At 48.3% G+C, this 19,539-nt stretch overlaps 1 protein-coding gene across 1 annotated transcript; it reads left to right on the top strand.

Moving 5' to 3' along the window:
* Positions 1–1,061: 1,061 nt before the first annotated feature.
* Positions 1,062–19,462, top strand: NRPS2 (Nonribosomal peptide synthetases (NRPS); the record flags this gene model as incomplete). The annotated part of the gene is made up of 6 exons (XM_033564953.1): positions 1,062–1,589; positions 1,639–15,344; positions 15,872–16,608; positions 16,680–18,586; positions 18,645–19,091; positions 19,160–19,462. The coding sequence occupies 6 exons, from the start codon at positions 1,062–1,064 to the stop codon at positions 19,460–19,462; spliced, it is 17,628 nt and encodes a 5,875-aa protein (XP_033430710.1).
* Between the last annotated feature and the right edge of the window lie 77 nt (positions 19,463–19,539).

Raw genomic sequence — 19,539 nt, 5'->3', positions numbered from 1 at the left:
ATGTGCGGCTAGAAAAGGGCGATAGATCAGTATTGAAGGATTTAGGTCCCTGGACGAGGAATGTATCAGTGCTCCACTACGGATCAGATAATTCCCTGTGGCCTCAATCCTGAGTACCTCGTATTTTATTAATCTGTTTTTGGATCTAGTAGTGGCTACCATGGAATCGAACACCCTTATACTGCTCGGACAACAGGTAGGGTGGGATATAAAGGATTTGTGGAACTTGTGATATCTGCCGGTCCAACGGACGAATGCTAAATTGTGGATTCCTTGTTAGATCAAAACATATTGCCGATTTATCTCCGGGCAAGTTGATGCGAGATGGGTTATGCTGGAAATGTTATGGAGTGGTTGGGAAACTAGCCGATTAAAAAAAAAAAAAAAAAGAGGGCCTCTCGTTTCTCAATCTAGATCGAGTAAAGGACACCGACCCGATCTGTCGGTCTCAACTGCCGGCAGCTTGATTGGTAAGTCAAGTTTCAGCCATTTGAAAAGAACCGGCGTTGGGAATACGAACAGATGGAGCCTGCAGTACTTGAAATATGATACCGTAATAATTCATACAGTACGAGTCATAACGGTATGCATCTAATCAGATGATCTAATCAGATAGCTAACTGGGGCCGATTATCGGAGAAATAAAAGCCCCGAATACCCCACTTTTCTCCCGACGGAACTGAAAGGCAGAAAGTCATCCGATTGTTGATTCGCGACAACACCGCTCTAAAAATGCCCACCGCACATCATCACAACTACTAGCAAAAATACTACCGCGGTAGGCCTGCAGTTCTCCCCCACTTGCTGTGCCCTCGGACCAATGACTTCACAATGGGCATTTCGGATCAACCGCAAATTACGACAACTGGATCTGTCTCGGCAGGTCCATCTTTGAAGAAACGTGTGGCTGCAGCCCTTGCAGAAATACCTTAAAACTTCAGTATTTCTCATGTCACAAGTGACATCCATCCCTTTGGTTACGTTCAGGTGCAGAACACTGCTGCTGTCGAGTACGATTCAGTTCACATGTGCGAGACCCCGCACATTCCACAATTCAACCGATGGCAGGCACAATCACGAGCAATGAGGGGCACGGCTCCGTGAGCTCCGCGAACCTGAAGTCTCACCCCCAAATCAACGGCGCACAGCATGACGAGATTCTCCCTGTTACTAAAGTACCGGCTCTGGATACGATTGATCCATATACTGTCCGCCGAGATATTAATATTGTGGTGGTAAATAGCCCCCGGACTGAGCTCATCTGCAGCACAGATATTCTCGATGTGGTCGACGACATCATCCAGGGTTATGCGCGCTTTATCTCGGAATTTGTTGGGCTCGAGGATATTGCTTTTCTTGTTTCTCGTCATGAAGACTTTGGATCTGGATCGACTCCAGCTCGCAATGTCATAGTTGCCTATGTGTTCTCGTCCAAGGAGAGGCAGAGTCTGAATTGTTTAAGCAGCTGCGCCGTGCGCCAACTTGATGAAAGATACTACAACAAAGACGAGATACAATTCTCTTTGGACTTGGGATCAAACTCAGAGCCTGAGAATGGCGAAAAGCAGCATCCCAGTGCCCAAGAACATGTTCGTACTTTCTTGGCTGCGCGTGAATTCCGTACTAAGTTGTTGCCAGCATTTCAATTTATTTATTAGACCTACTGCCGCAAACCGAAGTATCTTGGAAATCGGCTTCTCTTGCCCCAGGCAATTAATTCCCGACCCGGCGGTACACCAGCTGCTGAAGACAATTGCTTCGCACATAGCAAGTTCCTCGAAATTCCTCACCTCCAAGACAGCTCTACCAGAGGCATCAATCATTAATTTCCCGCCACTTATGACACCCCCTCCAATAGACGACAGACACAATGGGGGTGTTGGATATAGTAACTCTCAGCGTTCCCTTCTTCATGCCGCTTTCGAGGGCTGGGCCCGTAGAAAGCCTAATGCGATAGCACTTGATTTTGTACATTCTTTACCTTCAGTATCAGCCTCAGAGCACAGTATTCTCACCTACGCTGCCCTGGATAAAGCCGCGTCAAATGTGGCCATTCACATAAGGGCTCTTGTTTCCGGCAACGAAAAACCAGCGGATTATGGACGCATCATTCCGGTCTATATGACAACGTCACCGGAACTTTATATCTCCTATCTCGGTATCCTAAAGGCTGGTTATGCATTCTCCCCCATCCCTCAAGATGCTCCTGCTCAAAGGGTGCAAGAAATCATTGAAGATATCGGTTCACCGATTATACTTGGAAATGCCCCTGAACCCTTTCCTTGCCCGTGGCAAGTTGATTGTGCGAATAAAATAACCAAGTACACTTGGGTTGATGTGGCAGAGGTATCAAAGTGGAAAGAGTTGCGTGGTGACCAGATTCCACCACGACCCTTTAATAACCCTCTTGAGAAGTTAGACATCCAGGAGAACCAGATTGCCTATCTTCTCTTTACCAGTGGTTCTACTGGGAAACCTAAGGGTGTTCAGGTCAGCCATTTGGCTGTTACCTGCTCTATTAATTCACATGCTACATCGATTCCACTGCCAGGAGACTCCCTTGGTGATTTCCGCTGGTTCCAGTTTGCTTCCCCAACGTTTGATCCATCGCTGATGGAAATATTTGTGACGTTGAGCTGCGGTGCTACACTTTGTTCTGCAGACCGTGGGCTGACATTGATGGACTTAGAAGCAACAATAAACGAGACAAAGGCAACCGTCATGATGGCCACTCCCAGCTTGGCTGCACTTTTACGACCGTCCCGTCTCACTACTCTTCAATCTCTTTGGACAATGGGAGAAAAGCTCAACCGAACAGTCATTGAGAATTTCGCAGCTAAGCCTGACATCAACGGGACGAAGAGCATTGCTGCCGGTCCTTCAAGGATGCTAGTTAACGCCTACGGGCCTACGGAAGGGGCCATTAACTGCACGTTTCTCCCATTTGACTATTCAATTCGGGGCTCGATCATTGGAAAAGAACTTCCCACTTGTGCGATGTTTGTTTTGGAACCCAACAGCAAAGTCCCCAAAATAGTTCCTTCTGGACTCACCGGGGAGCTGGCAATAGGAGGCCCGCAGATTAGCAAAGGCTATTTGAATCGCCCTAAAGAGACTGCAAAATCATTCGTATTCAGCCCTGAGTTCGGCTACCTATACCGTACCGGCGACATGGGGCGTATTGTCTGGGATGAATCCGGTTCTCAAGTCCTTGAATTCCTTGGCCGCATCACCTCCGATCAGGTGAAAATTAGTGGTCGTCGTCTAGAACTGAGTGAAGTGGAGTCTGTACTTGCCACTGTGGATAGAGTTACTGAGGTCGTGGCAGTGGTTTCGAAGCAAGACAATAACTTACAAGGTAGTGAACAGATCGTGGCATGCCTAGTGACAAGTGACAAAAGCGACATAGCAAAGCAGGAAATTATGCACGAAGCGCAGAGAACAGCACAGCGACATCTCTCATCTTATATGTGCCCATCGGCGTACACTTTCTTCCCATCGCTTCCGAAGTCCAGTTCAGGGAAGGTTGATCGCAAGTCAATATCTGCTAAGTTACAACTGTATGAAAATAACGGCCTTCAAGTATTCTCTTCTTCAACGTCGGGACTCTCAAACAGTGTCCAAGTCGATTGGGACGCAACAGATGACGCAGATCTCCTATTATTGCAGCAGCTGGTGGTTACACTCATCTCAGAGACTATTGAAGAAGACGCATGCGAAGTCAAGGCAGGCGCAGACCTTCATTCCCTTGGCATCGATAGTCTTGGAGCGATGCGACTCCTGCAAAAGTTAAGGGATCATTCCATCGGAGGCTTATCAGTGGCCGATGTCTTACAATCTGGGACACCTAAAGCACTAGTTTCAACTATTGCTAGATATCGTCAAGCGAATTGTGATGCATCAACCAACGGTATAGACTCCGACAATTTGGGCGAAACCATTCGTCAGAATCTTGCATCCTTCTCCGACCGCAACCGCCTAATATGTGCAGAGAGACTTTATTTGACACCAGAAAAGATCCAGAACGTCTTGCCAACTACAGCAACACAATCTGGTATGTTAGCAAGCTTTCTGCGCAGCTCTGCCGATAATACCTTTGCCTCCCGCTCTTATATCTATCATTCCGTCCTCCCACTCGAGCCACACGTCGACATTGAACGCCTAAAGATCGCATGGCAAAGTGTAACAGCCTGTTATGATTCCTTCCGAACGGTCTTTTGTTGGCTCGACGATGATATGGCCCCTTTTGCCCAATGTATTCTTGCCGAAGGGGCAGTAGCTGAAGCAAATTGGAATGTTTATTCTGTGTCCCCAGATGATACGTTGGGCGAAGAAGGAACTCTTACCAAGGCACTGCGAAACGCCGACGAGACAATCAGCTTAGATACGCCTCCATGGAGGCTATCCTTAGTCCAATCCGCCGAACGAACCTTGGTAGTACTAAGCATGTTTCACGGAATCTTTGATGGAGGCTCGTTACAGCTACTTCTCGAAGATGTCTCCTCTGTTTACGCAGGGATGCAGGTCGCCAAGCGAACATCTCTAGAATATATTGTCAAGCATCATTTTAATGCTGACCATAATGCAACTTCTCGGTTCTGGGAAAAGCAACTTGAGCAGTATTCGCCGGCGGTCTTCCCATCACTCACCCCATATCGACCTCCCTCAGCGAAGACAACGCAACGCGTGGAAATAATTGCCCAGACAAGTCATATCAGTCTGAAAAGACGATCCAGAAATATCGGTTCAACTCCATTGGCTGTTCTTCAAGCTGCTTGGGGTTCGGTCTTGCTAGCATACACGGGAACTCCGGATCAGGACATCGTGATGGGCAGTGTGGTATCTGGGCGTCTTGATCCTGATTCAGAAATATGCATTGGTCCGACATTTACAACCGTTCCCATCCGCATGGCCATTAATCATATACAAAAAGATCCCAGAGGCCTTTACACAAATAGAGTTGTTGCACGTCATTTGACATCATTGAACACCCAGTCCCTACCGTATTTGCAGCCCCGTTTAGGGTCACTAGTGACAGCGGACGGCCGACTCCCCTACGACACGCTCTTGGCCTATCAAGATTTTAATGCTGGCTCCAGTTCAAGCGGGCTCTGGAGCTTGATCGACCACCCACCAATGGCAAATGATTTTGCGGTGATGATTGAAATCTGGCCCGATGTCGACTCGTCTTTAACTTTCCGCGCCAGCTTCAACAACACACAGCTGGACTCAAGGTCGGCCGAAGATATGCTTAGGTCAATGGCTGACATTGTCGAATACATACTTGGAGACCCAAACGGGGACTTCCTAGATGCCCCGTCGAACATCCAACCTGAGCTAAAGTCAGTATATAATCGCAGAGCCAGCGTTGTTCAAGAAGTATCAGAGAATGCTTTACTTCATTCAAGATTCGAAAACCATGCAGAATCTCACCCTAACGATTTAGCTTTAATATTCAAGGGTGACTTAGAGAACGACAATAGTTCTCTTAATACTTCATGGACCTATTCGGAGCTGAATTCGATTGCCGACGATCTCGCGGAACATCTTCAAATGTGTGGCCTCCTAGCAAATACCCCAGTACCAATCTGTATCGATAAAAGCCCGGCGTTGTATGTGGCCATTTTGGGGATTCTGAAAGCCGGAGGTGCCTGGTGTCCTATTGATACACTGGCCCCTGCACAACGTCGTCATGACCTTATTGCCCGAACAGGTTCAAATGTTCTCCTTGTTTCGTCTGTAGACGGGGCACAACCTGACGACGCTGTACCTAGCGGCGTTGGTGTTGTCGATGTCAGCAAATTCCGAGCATCCACTAAAATAAACGGAGTGATGAAGAAGAGCATGAAAAAACGAACCAATTCAGAAGGTATGGCTTATTTAATCTGGACTAGTGGCACAACAGGAGCTCCAAAGGGTGTCCCAATCAGCCATTCCGCCGCAGTATGCAGTATAAATTCTCTCTGCAGGGATATTCCAGCCAATGCGGATGGCAGCACTGTACGATGCTTGCAGTTTTCACAATACACATTCGACGTGTCAATCCAGGATATCTTTTATACATGGGGACTGGGAGGTGTTCTAATTTCAGCCTCAAGGGAGATAATGCTTGGCTCATTTTCTAAACTTGCAAATCTCACAAAAGCCACCCATGCACACCTAACGCCGGCCTTTGCAGCTGGAGTTCCAAGGAATAGCTGTAAAACACTAAAGGTGGTTACCATGATTGGCGAAAAGCTGACTCACCCCGTTGCCGAGGACTGGGGCACTGATATGCGAGCCTTCAATACTTATGGACCAGCCGAAGTCACTATTGTTTCCACAATAAGGGAGTTCGGGAATGAGCATAATAATATCAAGAGTGCAAACATTGGATGGCCTATGGATACTGTTTCTGTTTATGTGACTAAAAATCAGCGTACAGTGATGAAAAATGCAGTTGGAGAGTTGGCCTTGGGTGGTCCACAACTTTCCCCTGGCTATTTAAACCAAAAAGATGTCACCAAGGCCAAATTCTTATGGAGTGAGGAAGCTTTTCAAACTCTGTACTATACTGGTGACCTAGTACGAATGCTCGCTGACGGATCGCTTGAGTACATAAACCGAGTTGATGACTTGGTTAAACTTGGCGGTATTCGAGTAGAGTTGAGTGAGATCAGTTTCTCTCTCCGTGGATGCCACCCCCAAGCTGAGAATATCGAGACACTCATTCTCAGTCGTCCAGATAGGCCTTCAAAGGTGGTGGTTGTATTCCTTTCTGCATCGGGTGCAGATGGTCCAGCAGATGATGGACAGCTCTTGATCCTCAATGACAAAGCGCTCGAAATTGCTCGTTCCGCTAACGACCAAGCGCAAGCCATTTTGCCCGACTATATGATCCCGTCAGTCTATTTGGTGGTGAGGAGCATTCCGAGAACCCCATCTGCTAAGACCGATCGCCGGGCGCTGCAGGCTGCATATGCCGTTGTTGATATCGAAGCCTGGGAGAGCAGAATGAACCCTGAAAACATTGCTCTTGACCAGATATCAGTGGATCAATCCAGTACAAGTACGACAGCAAATATTATCAGCAAGATAGCTTTACTCGCCAACGTTTCACCTTCAATAATCACAAAGACTAGTCGTCTTGGCAGCCTGGGTATTGATTCCATCCGCGCGATACGTCTAGCCTCTCGCTTGAAGGAGTCCGGCTATCAGCTTTCGGTCGTTGAAGTTCTTAACTGTGTCACCGTTCAAGATCTCGTCAAATTAGCATCCTCGGTAGAAGTCACCAGAGCAGATACGGATGCATTCGATTTGAAAGGATTCAACGATATCTGGCATACACCAGTGTCAGCTAAAGTGCGAGAAGACTTTCTCGCTGTGCCTGCAACTACGATCCAGGAAAGCTTGCTTAGTGAAACAATGGGGACATATAATATGTACTGGAGCAACCATTTCTTCTCTCTTGATCGTTCTGTGGACATTAATAAACTGAGGCATGCCTGGCTCTCTGTCTCCCAAAATACGGAGGCCCTGAGAACTGGATTTGTCCCCGTGGCTGAGGTTACAACTGATAACAAGCTGGGAAGTTCGGAATTTTCGATGTTGCAGCTAATATATAGACTTCCCGACTTCGACTGGGGGTATTGTGAGTGCAGTGAACAAGACTGGATCGAACAGCGTGACAATCGAATCGATGAAATCATGAAAAAACATCAAAATACCTACTTCAAGAATCCACCATGGGCAGTTACTGTGTTCGACAAGAAGGATGAGATGGTAATGGTTTTTACTATTCATCACTCTATTCATGATGGTCCTTCGCTCAGTCTAGTTATGGATGATGTCCTTTCTGCTTATAGTTATAAGCCTCCTTCAAGGCATCAGCTCAGTGATGCCCTTTCCATACTTCTTCCCACGAATGAAAGGTGCAAAGATACCTACAGCTTCTGGTCGTCTGAACTGGAAAAGTTCTCAGAACTTGATGTTCCAGTATGGCCAGATCTGACTGGGATAAGGCTGCAACAAGGCGAGGTCCAAGAACATAGATTCATTGCAGCAGAGTGTCCGTTAACAGAGCCTGCTTCAGAGCTCCAAACTGCTATAGCTCAGTTGGGTGTTTCATCCATCGTTTCAATTATCAGAGCAGCTTGGGGGTTTGTATCAATCAGTTACCTTGGTGTCCCAGCCACTGTGTTTGGGGAAACACTCTCCGACCGTGTTCTGCATCCAGATCTCGAGGATAATATAGGGCCATTGGTATCTGTCGTCCCAATCCCATTTCATCCTGAAGGTAGTGTACGAGAGTTTTTGGCAGAACAGCACCGGCTTTCTATTCAATCATGGAAATATCGTCACATTCATGCTCGCGACGTTCGGAAAATGCTCAAACGACCGCGTGGAGAGCCATTATACCCAGCAGTTTTCAATTTTCATGTAGCTGATGAGGAACCCAAGAGCTCGCCGTCACACATTTGGCATGAGCTGGAGGATCAAATTGGTTTGCATGTTGAACATCCCATGGCTATGAATGTCTTCCAGCGTGCGAATGGCTCTTTGGTGTTGGAGGCTTCTTCAGACATAGCTTTAATGAACAAGGACCAGTTGGCACTTTTTGTCAATCAGATCGATGGCCTTGTCAGCGCGATGTTGAGATTCCCTGATGAACAGGTCTCAAATCTTGTCACCCGTCTTCCAACAAACCTTCGGTCGATCTCAAACAGGCCTGTCAGTGACATAGTCGCAGACTCAGTCAATACCAGTCCGACATATTGGTTAGAACTCTATGCCAAAGAACACCCCGAGTGGACTGCCGTGGAGGTAGCAAACAGTATATCTCCAAGCGGTATTGAAAAGGAAATTATGACATATGGTATGCTAAACACTGAAGCCAACCGCGTCGCTGCGTTTATTGCATCACTTGGTCACAAAAACAGAATGATTGCAGTCTGCTGTGGGCGAAACATCCCTTCCTATCCGGTCATTATTGGCATCTTCAAGTCCGGAAATATCTATTTGCCAATCGATGAAGGGCTTCCAGCCGACCGAAAAGCGTTCCTGATTGAGGATGCCGATTGTCCTCTTCTGTTTACCGAATCGTCATTCTCCCCGTCGTTCTCCCGCGTTCCTGAAACATGCCATATGTTTTGTACCGACGATTTGGAGTTCCAAAGGGCGGTTATGGAGATGCCTCCTGAAAACAGGGACTATCAATCCCACCCGGATGACCTCTCATACCTTCTGTTTACATCGGGATCTACAGGCAAGCCTAAAGGCGTTATGGTTACCAGGGGAAATCTCTCATCGTTTATTGAATCTTACAACAATTTCATTGTAGAAGCCGCTCCGCGCACGTTGAAACTGGGGGGCACAGGGAGACAACTTGCACAAGCTAGTAGGGCCTTTGATCCTCACTTGCTAGAAATGTTCTATCCTTGGCGCCATGGAATGGCGACAGCGACAGCACCCAGGGCGATGATTCTTGACGACCTTCAAGTGACACTTTCCCAATGGGAAATCACTCATGCATGTTTTGTACCTTCATTGGTGGATCAGGCAAACATCCTCCCAGAGCACTGTCCAAATTTGGTATACATGAGTGTTGGGGGTGAAAAAATATCCCAAAAGGTGTTGGATGCGTGGGCCACATCCCATATCACACTTGCCAATGCATACGGTCCGACTGAGGTTACAATTGGCTGTACATTTGCTCACATTGACAGAGACACAAATATGCGGAACATCGGACCACCTTTAACTTCCTGCGTCTGTCATGTCCTTGTCCCTGGCACACAAACATATACTCTCAAAGGCCAGACTGGAGAGCTATGCTTCACAGGGGATATTGTTGCCAAGGGTTACCTTAACAGACCAGATGCAACAGGGTTTGTTTCCGGACCCAATGGTGAACGGATGTATCGGACTGGTGATATAGGGCGCTTAATGGCAGATGATTCTGTCGAGTATCTTGGCCGTGGTGATGACCAGACTAAGATTCGAGGACAAAGACTAGAACTCGGTGAAGTTTCTGAAATTCTTCGTTCGTCCTCAGCAGTTGAGATTGATGTCGTCACAACTGTTGCTAAACACCCCGGCCTTGCAAGAGTACAACTTATTTCTTTCTTCGCAAGATCCGATGCTCGTCAACGTGAAAAGGGTGGAGTAGTCGCATTCATCCAATCTGACTTCACCACTCTGGGTAAAGAGCTCCAAGATATTTGCAAAAAGAAACTCCCCGGGTACATGATCCCTGAGCTCATCTTGCCTATAACATACATCCCGCTTGCACCGATGTCCGGGAAGGCAAATGTCAAGGATCTTCACGCATTGTTTTCTAGTCTTCCACTGCCTGCGATACTTCAGGGAAACAACTCTACCAACATAGATGGTGCTTCCATGACCCGACTTTTGACTGCAGATGAAGGGGCCGTAGTGAATGAAGTCTGTACTGTCATTGCTGCCGATCCCTCGACGATTGGGCCCCTGACCAATATTTTTGAAGTTGGCCTGGACAGTCTGAGTGCTATAGGTCTGTCTATAAAACTCAGAAAAATCGGATACGAAGCTACTGTGGCCCTTGTGATGAGCAACCCAGTCATAGAACAACTTGCGCGTCTTCCTAGGAAATCCTCTTCGCAGGATGCAAATGCTGCCGTGTCAAAAATACGTCAAAGCCTTGTGGAAAAGGAATCATTGTACCATCAAACTATCCCTGCAGGCACTGACGTGTCGCAAGTGGCATCAGTTATGCCCTGCCTGCCGCTTCAAGAAGGTTTGGTGGCCCGTTCTATCAACAATGAAGGCGATCAGCTTTATGTCAATCATGTTGTTCTACAGCTTGAGGACCATATTGATGGTGCGCAGCTGAAATCTGCATGGCAGGCCGTCGCCAGTGACAATGCAATCATGAGAACCGCGTTTGCTCCGTTGGATAAAGAAGTAGTACAAGTGATACTCTCAGCTGATTCTCACACAATCCGTTGGGACGAAGAATCGTATGGGTGCTTGGAAGAATCACTTGAAAAGCAGAAGCTGCGGCAAGGACAAGTTTCTCGTGATATTATCTCAAACATTTCTACGGTTCCTCCAGTTCGATTCCAATTTGCATGTTCATCTAGCAACCGCCCGCTGGCTCTCTTTGTCTCCATTCATCATGCTCTTTATGATGGTGAGTCGTTCTCGATGTTATTAGACGATGTGGCAGCGAGATATGCGAAGGATCCAGTTCCACAAAGAGGTTCACCAGCGACTTTCATAGAGCATATCTACACTCAGGATTCAGAAAAGGCAAAGAGATACTGGACACAGTATCTCAGCGGCTGCCGCTCCACACTTTTCCGGACAGACTTCAATGTCCTGGAAAGTCCAAGATTGGTTTCCAGAACGCTAAGCAACAAGTTGACTGATTTGGAGCGACGTTCAGCAAGCCTTCAAACAACTGTCCCATCCTTGGTCCAAGCGATATTTGCTCTCCTGCTGGCCGATGCAGTAGGAGTCTCTGATGTGACTTATGGACTTGTACTTTCCGGTCGGGCTGTCTCGGTTACTGGAGCAGACTCTGTGATCCTCCCTTGTATCACGACCGTTCCTGGACGGTTAGATACCAATGAGCTGAACACAGTTACTGAAGTAGTTGAATATGTACAGAAATCAACAGTCAGGTCTCTGGAGTTCCAGCACACTTCCTTGAGACATATACAACGCTGGTTAAATTCTGATTCTCCGTTATTCGATTGCCTCTTTTCCTACATCCAAGCTACTACGCCATCGAACCACAACATTTGGCGAGAGCTTGATAGTCAAATGCCGGCGGAGTATCCCCTCGCAGTTGAGGTTGAAGCGAGTTCGACAATGGACACTGTCAATATTAATTGCTATTTTTCTCCCGTATTCAGCTCCTTGCATGGTGGAGAGGAATTCCTTGAGAAGATGGAGGCAGTGCTATCGAGTGTCGTATCAGGCGAAACTCTCTCATTAGACAACTTCAACCTTCCTCAATCAGAAGGGTCTGGCTCACGCTCGCCAATTGCCCAGTGGGATGAAACAACTTGGTCCGTCACAGAGGCCAAAATACGAGACCTCACCGGGGCCTTCTGCGGGCTGGCATTGACGGACGTCTCAAAGGGTGCGTCTTTTATAAGCCTTGGAATTGATTCTGTCACTGCTATACGGTTTTCACGAACGCTACGTGAAGTGGGATTCGCGGTATCGTCATCTGATGTTATGCGCTTCTCCTGTGTGGGCGCATTGGCTATGCATATCGAACAGATTTCCATTGGCCCACAAAATCAATCAAATGGGCACAAGAGCTCCGCCGTTCCATACGATGTCTACAAGAAACATGTTCATCTGCTTAGCGAGAGTGATTCAATCTCTGCAGCATTTGAGTGTACTCCTTTACAGTCGGGAATGATAACGCAGACCATTGGGTCTGCTGGGCAAGTCTATGTCCACCCCCATCCTGTCAGGCTTGCGGAGTCAGTTGACGTTACTCAGCTGAAAACTGCTGTTCATAAAGTAATCCTATCAAATGATATTCTTCGCACCTCCTTTCATCTGATTCCAGAGTTAGCCCATTCCTGGATTGGTGCTGTGCACACATACCCTCCCTTTGAATGGAAAGAGATTAGCCTTCCCTCCGATGCCGACGTGCTGTCTGAGGTAAGCGCCATTGCTTCATTCCGTGAGGAGGCATCATTTGAGGTTCCACCAATCCGAACAGTTTTGGTCAATCAGCCAGATGGCAGACTCCTTGTTATCATCATGCACCATGCCCTTTATGACGGTGCATCTCTGCCATTTTTCTTTGAGGATCTTGCCATTGCCTACGATAATAAAATACTAGCGGAGAGGCCGCAGTTTTCAGAAACTGTTGAATATGTTTTGGCTAAACAAGCGGATTCTTGCGACTTTTGGACCCAGAAATTGTTGGGATATAAGGCCGCCGAGATCCCACAGCTGCCTTCCGATCAGGCATCGGATCGTATGTTTCTTTCGGAACATCGGGTTGACCTCGAGCTGTCCACGACTATTGAATCTTGCAAGGCTATGGAAGTTACTGTGCAGAGTGTTGCTTTGTTAGCATATGCCAAAGTCCTTGCCCATACCATCGGTCAGCGCGATGTTGTGTTTGGACAGGTTCTTGCAGGCCGCTCTTTGCCGACCCCAGGGGCTGAGAAAACCCTTGGGCCATTATTCAATACAGTTGCACAAAGAGTCACCTTTGAGCCGAGGTTTCTAAGCAATAAGGCAATGGCTCTACAGCTACAACTTTTGACGGCAGATGCACAAGTCTACCAGCAAGCCCCACTGAGGGTCATCCAGAATTCCCTAAGACAAGTGAACGAATTCAAGTCCACTTCTCTTTTCGACACACTTTTCGTTTTTCAAAAGAGCGCCGACTTTGCAGGGGGTATTTTGGAGACACAGCAAATTTGGACTCCTTATGAAACTGATGACTACGCCGCACAAGCCGAATATAAACTGAATGTTGAGGTTGATCATGGAAAAGATGGCATCGTCGCCAGGGCATCATGCAATGGCCAATATCTATCCCAAAGTAGTCTTGACAACTTCATTGCTGAATTTGGTGCTGTCTTCCGAGACATAATCGAGCATCCAACGAGGTGTGCGACAGTCATGCCGGAGCGACTTGGTGAATTGCCGCTTAGTCTCTCTGCTCCAGAGCAACAGGTAGATGCATTTGAAGACTCTGACGCACCTGCACACGAAAACATGATTCAGTCAGTACTTGCAGACGTCACTGGGGTTACAGTGGACCACATCAAGCCAAGAACAAGCATCTTCAGCATTGGGTTGGACTCCCTATCAGCAATCCGTATTGCGTCTATATGTCGGTCAAAGGGACTCAAGACCAGTGTTGCTGACATCCTCCAAGGGAATACCCTCCGGGGTATCAGCCAACGAGTCCGACCCATAGAGGAGAGTACTATTAAGCACAAAGGTTCACTTTTCCCAGATTATGAGCGTATAGAGAAGGCAGTGAGCGAGAAGCTTAGCTTGCCGAAGGAAGCCATCGAGGCAATATTGCCTTGTCTTGGAGGCCAATTCTATCACCTTATCAGCTGGTTGAGATCCGGAAGAAAGCTGTTCGAGCCTGCTTGGCCATACTTCAGCTCAGAATGTATCGATAGTGAAAAGCTAGAAGAAGCTTGGTATCAACTTCGTCAAAGGCACCCAATCCTCCGAACCTGCTTTGCAGCCCTCTCGTCGTCAGAAGCTGTTCAAGTTATCATGAAGGAGGCCCTGCGTGATACCGAAACCTTCCAGGTTATCAGCTCTTCATCTCCTATTACTGACGCTGCGAAGGCTCAGGCGAAGGAAGAAGCTTTGAAACCCTCTTCGCTGTTTGTTCCTCCTGTTCGCCTTCGCCTCTTGAAAGCGAGTGACCGAGATGGAATTCTTATCCTTGTCAACCATGCTGCATATGATGCATGGACAATGCCAATGTTTGTGACTGAACTCGAACGTCTCTATCGTGGTCAGCTATTGGACACAAACCCCGATTTTGCATCATTCGTTGATTTCTCGGTCCGTTCCCTTCGTGACATAGACGAGAAGGCTTACTGGGCCGCTGCACTTAGGTTCGGTAACTGCACAGTTATTAAGAACTCTATGGGAAGTAGAGATAGCACTGTCCCCGATCAGTTGTTTGTTGGAGCTTGGGAGAAGGTTAAGAATGTCTCCCAGCTAGAAACTACGTGCCGTTCTGTGGGCCTGAGTCTCCAAACTTTGGTCCTCCTAGCCGTTGCACGTTGCCTTGCTCGAATGACTGGGGTCAAGAATCCGACAATGGGCTTATATCAAGCCGGCCGATCAGGCTCGTTTGCTGGAATTGAGAAACTTACCGGGCCTTGTCTCAATGTGAACCCATTCACTGTTCCCGATGCAATTTCTGACATCGACAACTCCCCCTCGAAACTTTTGAGCAAGGCACAGGCCATTCAAGCCTCCCTGGCCGAACGCGTTTCGTACGAACAAAGCTCACTCTGGGATGTTCTACGGTGGGCTGGGGCTCAGCAACCCGAAAGGCCACTTTTCAACGCCTGGGTCAATTTACTCTGGATGCAGAACGCAGTGCCATCCAGCAACGACATCACATCGGATGTGGATTCACGTGATAGCCACAATCTGTTTTTGCCTCTTCATGTCGGCGTCCCCACAGATTTCATCCCTGTTGAGCCCCCAGCGGGATTGGAATCTACCTCCGTGTCAGCATTGGACACCTCTTCTCTACCGAATGAAAATCTCTACATAGACATTGGGCCTGACCCCAAGACCGACACAATCGGGTTCGGTATCCGTGTGGAGGGTGGTATCCTCTCAGAGGAAGAAGTCGATCAGTTTGTTACTGGGATTGCAAATGAGATCGACATAATTGTTTCTTCCTTGCAGTGATGTGAGCCAATCTAGGGGAAATATATTTGCTTGTTTATGACGGAAATAGCAAACAAAGATAAAACGAGGGAAGCTACAGACTAGGGATTTGATTAACCACGGTGCATATATCCTGTTACATTGTATTTAGAGTGTACGACAGAGCGTTAAGAGAATAGATTTCGTTCCTGTGTTTTCATTGTCTAAATATATGTTGTTGAAGCTGTCGGGTTTAAGCCGGAGTTAACAACATCCCTCACGTCCGGTCTTGGCACGAGTTGCTAAGCTACCTCAGGTAATCCACAGCTTCTCTCCCCGCCGGAACGCAGCGCAAATCGATGTGATGAATTTCTCCCCATCTTAATTGGCCCATATCTCCTCGTTTGGCAGGGCTCTCATCCCCGCCGTGGTTTTACTGCAGCCATTTCGCTCCTCGACTGAGTGCGAGAGAGCCTCGGAGTTCCAAGATGGCTTACGTCGTACCCATCCACAGGGCGAGTAGCATCCGCCACGCCCTGAAGCTGAATTTCCTGGACCCCGAGGAGGAATCTTTGGTTGTTGCGAAAGCGAATCGGCTAGAATTTTACAGCCTTACGCCCGACGGATTAAGTCTCGCTGCATCATGCGCTATCAATGCTCGAGTAACCATGTTGACCCGCCTACCCAAGCCCGCGGATTCCCCTACGGACCACCTCTTCGTCGGCACGGATCAGCAGAAATATTTCACACTGTCGTGGAATAGTTCCACACAGCAGGTTCGGACAGAACGGAATTACGTCGACATTTCGGACCCATCGTCACGCGAGTCACAAACAGGGAATCGGTGCCTGGTTGATCCCAGCGGTCGATTCATGACACTAGAGATCTATGAGGGGTTGGTTGCGGTGGTTCCGATTGTGCAGCTGCCTGGAAAAAGGAGAGGACGGGCGCCTACTTTGCCATCGGGCCCGGATGCCCCTAAGGTGGGGGAGTTGGGGGAGATGACAACCGCTCGGATCGATGAACTCTTTGTGCGGTCCTCCGCATTTCTACATGTTCAGTCAGGGCCACCACGCTTGGCTCTTCTGTACGAGGACAATGAAAAGAAGGTTAAAATGAAGGTCAGGGAGCTGGAATACACGGGTGCCACGGCAAGCACGAGCGCAGACGCAACCCTTGCACATGTAGAGGACTTCGTACAGGAGCTAGACCTTGGAGCTTCTCATCTTATACCAGTGCCGGCACCATTAGGTATGTCATTTCCTCCTAGTATACGCTAATGCACTTTCACCGGAGCCTATTGTGATACTGACGACAGACAGGTGGCCTTCTCATCCTGGGGGAAACATCCATCAAATATATCGATGATGACAACAATGAAATAATATCTCGACTTCTGGAAGAGCCAACCATATTTGTGGCCTGGGAGCAGGTGGATAGCCAGAGATGGTTGCTGGCTGATGACTACGGAAGACTGTTCTTTCTCATGCTCGTCTTAGATTCGAATAATGAAGTACAAGACTGGAAGTTAGACTTCTTAGGGAAAACGTCACGGGCGTCTGCCCTAGTGTATCTTGGAGGTGGCATTATATTTGTGGGATCTCACCAAGGAGATTCCCAGGTTTTGCAAATCGGCAACGGCTCGTTCGAAACTATCCAGACCCTGTCAAACATTGCCCCTATTCTCGACTTCACAATAATGGACCTCGGGAACCGTACCAGTGACAGCCAAATGCACGAATTTTCATCGGGGCAGGCTCGAATCGTCACTGGATCCGGTGCGTTCGACGATGGAACACTGAGAAGTGTGCGAAGTGGAGTTGGCATGGAAGAGCTGGGCGTCCTAGGTGATTTGGAGCACATTACGGACCTGTGGGGTTTGCAAGTTGCAGCTAGCGGCGATTTTCTCGACACGCTTCTTGTCACGTTTGTAGACGAAACGCGGGTCTTCCAATTCAGTGCCGACGGTGAAGTGGAAGAATTGCCACAATTTCTGGGGCTCAGCCTTTCGGAGAACACACTTCTCGCTGCTAACCTGTCTGGAGGGCGGATATTGCAGGTGACCGAACAGAGAGTTCTCTTTGCCGATATGGAGGGTGGGATGGTCATACATGAATGGACGCCGCCAAATAGGCAGGTTATTACTGCTGCCTCTGCGAATGATGACGTACTAGTCTTGGTAATTGGTGGTGAGCATGTGACGGTATTGGATATCAGGAACGAGGTGCAAGTCGTCGCGCAAAAGGATTTCGGGGCAGATATTCAGATCTCCGGCGTCACCCTTCCTTCATCCCCAGGAGAAGTCTGCATTGCTGCGTTCCCCCAATTAGCGAAGGTTTCGGTTCTTAGGCTTCAGGACTTGAGCGAGCTTCACACTACGTCGCTAGGCCCTGCTGGCGAAGCTTTTCCAAGATCTGTGCTGGTCACGAACGTTCTCGTGGACAGCCCGCCGACACTCTTCATCTCCATGGCCGATGGTAGTGTCATTACTTACGCGTTCAACACAAATGATTATTCTATGACGGGTGTCAACAAATTAATTCTTGGATCTGAGCAGCCGACATTTAAAAAGCTGCCCCGGGGTGATGGGCTATACAATGTGTTTGCAACATGCGAGAACCCGAGTTTAATTTATGGCTCCGAGGGTCGCATCGTTTACTCGGCTGTAAACTCAGAAGGCGCATCTCGTATATGTCATTTCAACTCCCTGGCGTATCCTGAATCAATTGCTGTCGCCACTGCACATGAGCTGAAGATCGCTTTGGTCGATAAGGAGCGAACGACCCAAATCCAGACTCTCCCAGTCGGCGCAACTGCCCGCAGAGTTGCTTACTCTTCTTCAGAGAAGGCGTTCGGTATTGGCACTATACAACGGAAGCTGGAACATGGAGCTGAGATAGTCACGAGCCAATTTCTGCTCGCGGACGAGATTCTATTCCGGCGTCTTGACCATTTTGACCTCAGACCGGAGGAACTGGTCGAAAGTGCCATTCGAGCTGAATTCCCCGCGGGCAAAGACGAAAGCGGGCGAGATATCTTCAAGGACCGATTCATTGTTGGGACGACATATATAGACGGTGACGAAGAGGACACCATCCGCGGGCGGATCCTCATATTCGAAGTTGACAACGGTCGTAAATTGGCCATGGTAGCCGAACTTCCTGTTAAAGGGGCTTGCCGTGCCCTGGCTATGTTGGGTAACAAAATAGTGGCCGCACTTGTGAAGACGGTAAGTCTAGCTGCGTGGTATTGGGATGATGACCGAAGATCGCTGACAGCCTTTCCAGGTCGTTATCTATGATGTTGTGAGCAACAATTTTGGGGCAGCAAAGATCGAAAAGTTGGCTAGCTATCGAACATCAACCGCGCCAGTGGATGTGACTGTGGCCGGCAACTTGATTGTCGTCTCCGATCTTATGAAGAGTGTATCCCTCGTGGAATACAAAGAAGGCGAGAACGGTCTGCCTGACTCACTAACAGAGGTAGCTCGTCACTTTCAGACTGTGTGGGCCACATGTGTCGGCTGTATTGGCCCGGACACGTTCCTAGAAAGTGACGCAGAAGGAAACCTTATAGTTCTTCGTCGCAACCTCAGCGGGGTTGAGGAAGATGACAAGCGCCGTCTAGAGGTGACAGGCGAAATCTCCTTGGGAGAAATGATCAATCGCATCAGGCCGGTCAACATTCAACAATTAGCCGGTGTCATAGTTACCCCAAGAGCTTTCCTGGGAACGGTATGTATTAAATTTCAGCCCGTTCTCTTGCCTTGGCCATGATCTGATATGATATCTTCTAAACCCAGGTTGAGGGCTCCATCTACCTCTTTGCCATTATCAATCCTGAACACCAAGACTTCCTGATGCGCCTCCAAGCTACCATGGCCAGTAAGCTTGAATCTCTGGGAGATATGCCATTTAATGAATTCCGAGGGCTCCGCACGATGGTCCGGATATCCAAAGAGCCGTATCGCTTTGTGGATGGGGAGCTGATCGAGCGGTTCTTAACCTGCGAGCCAAGTCTCCAGGAGGAGATCGTGAATGCGGTTGGCGTGACGAACGTGCATGACGTCAAAGTTATGATCGAAGCGCTGCGGCGACTGCATTAGAGCACGGCCACTTTATTTAGCCAGACATCCCTCGTACTACGGGGGTTGCATGCATTGCGATGGTCCAGAAATGACGA

Source organism: Aspergillus tanneri (assembly GCF_003426965.1).
Source record: "Aspergillus tanneri strain NIH1004 chromosome Unknown AapTan_2_pilon_pilon_pilon, whole genome shotgun sequence".
Lineage (NCBI taxonomy): Eukaryota > Fungi > Ascomycota > Eurotiomycetes > Eurotiales > Aspergillaceae > Aspergillus > Aspergillus tanneri.
This window is presented reverse-complemented; position numbering and strand designations above follow the sequence as displayed.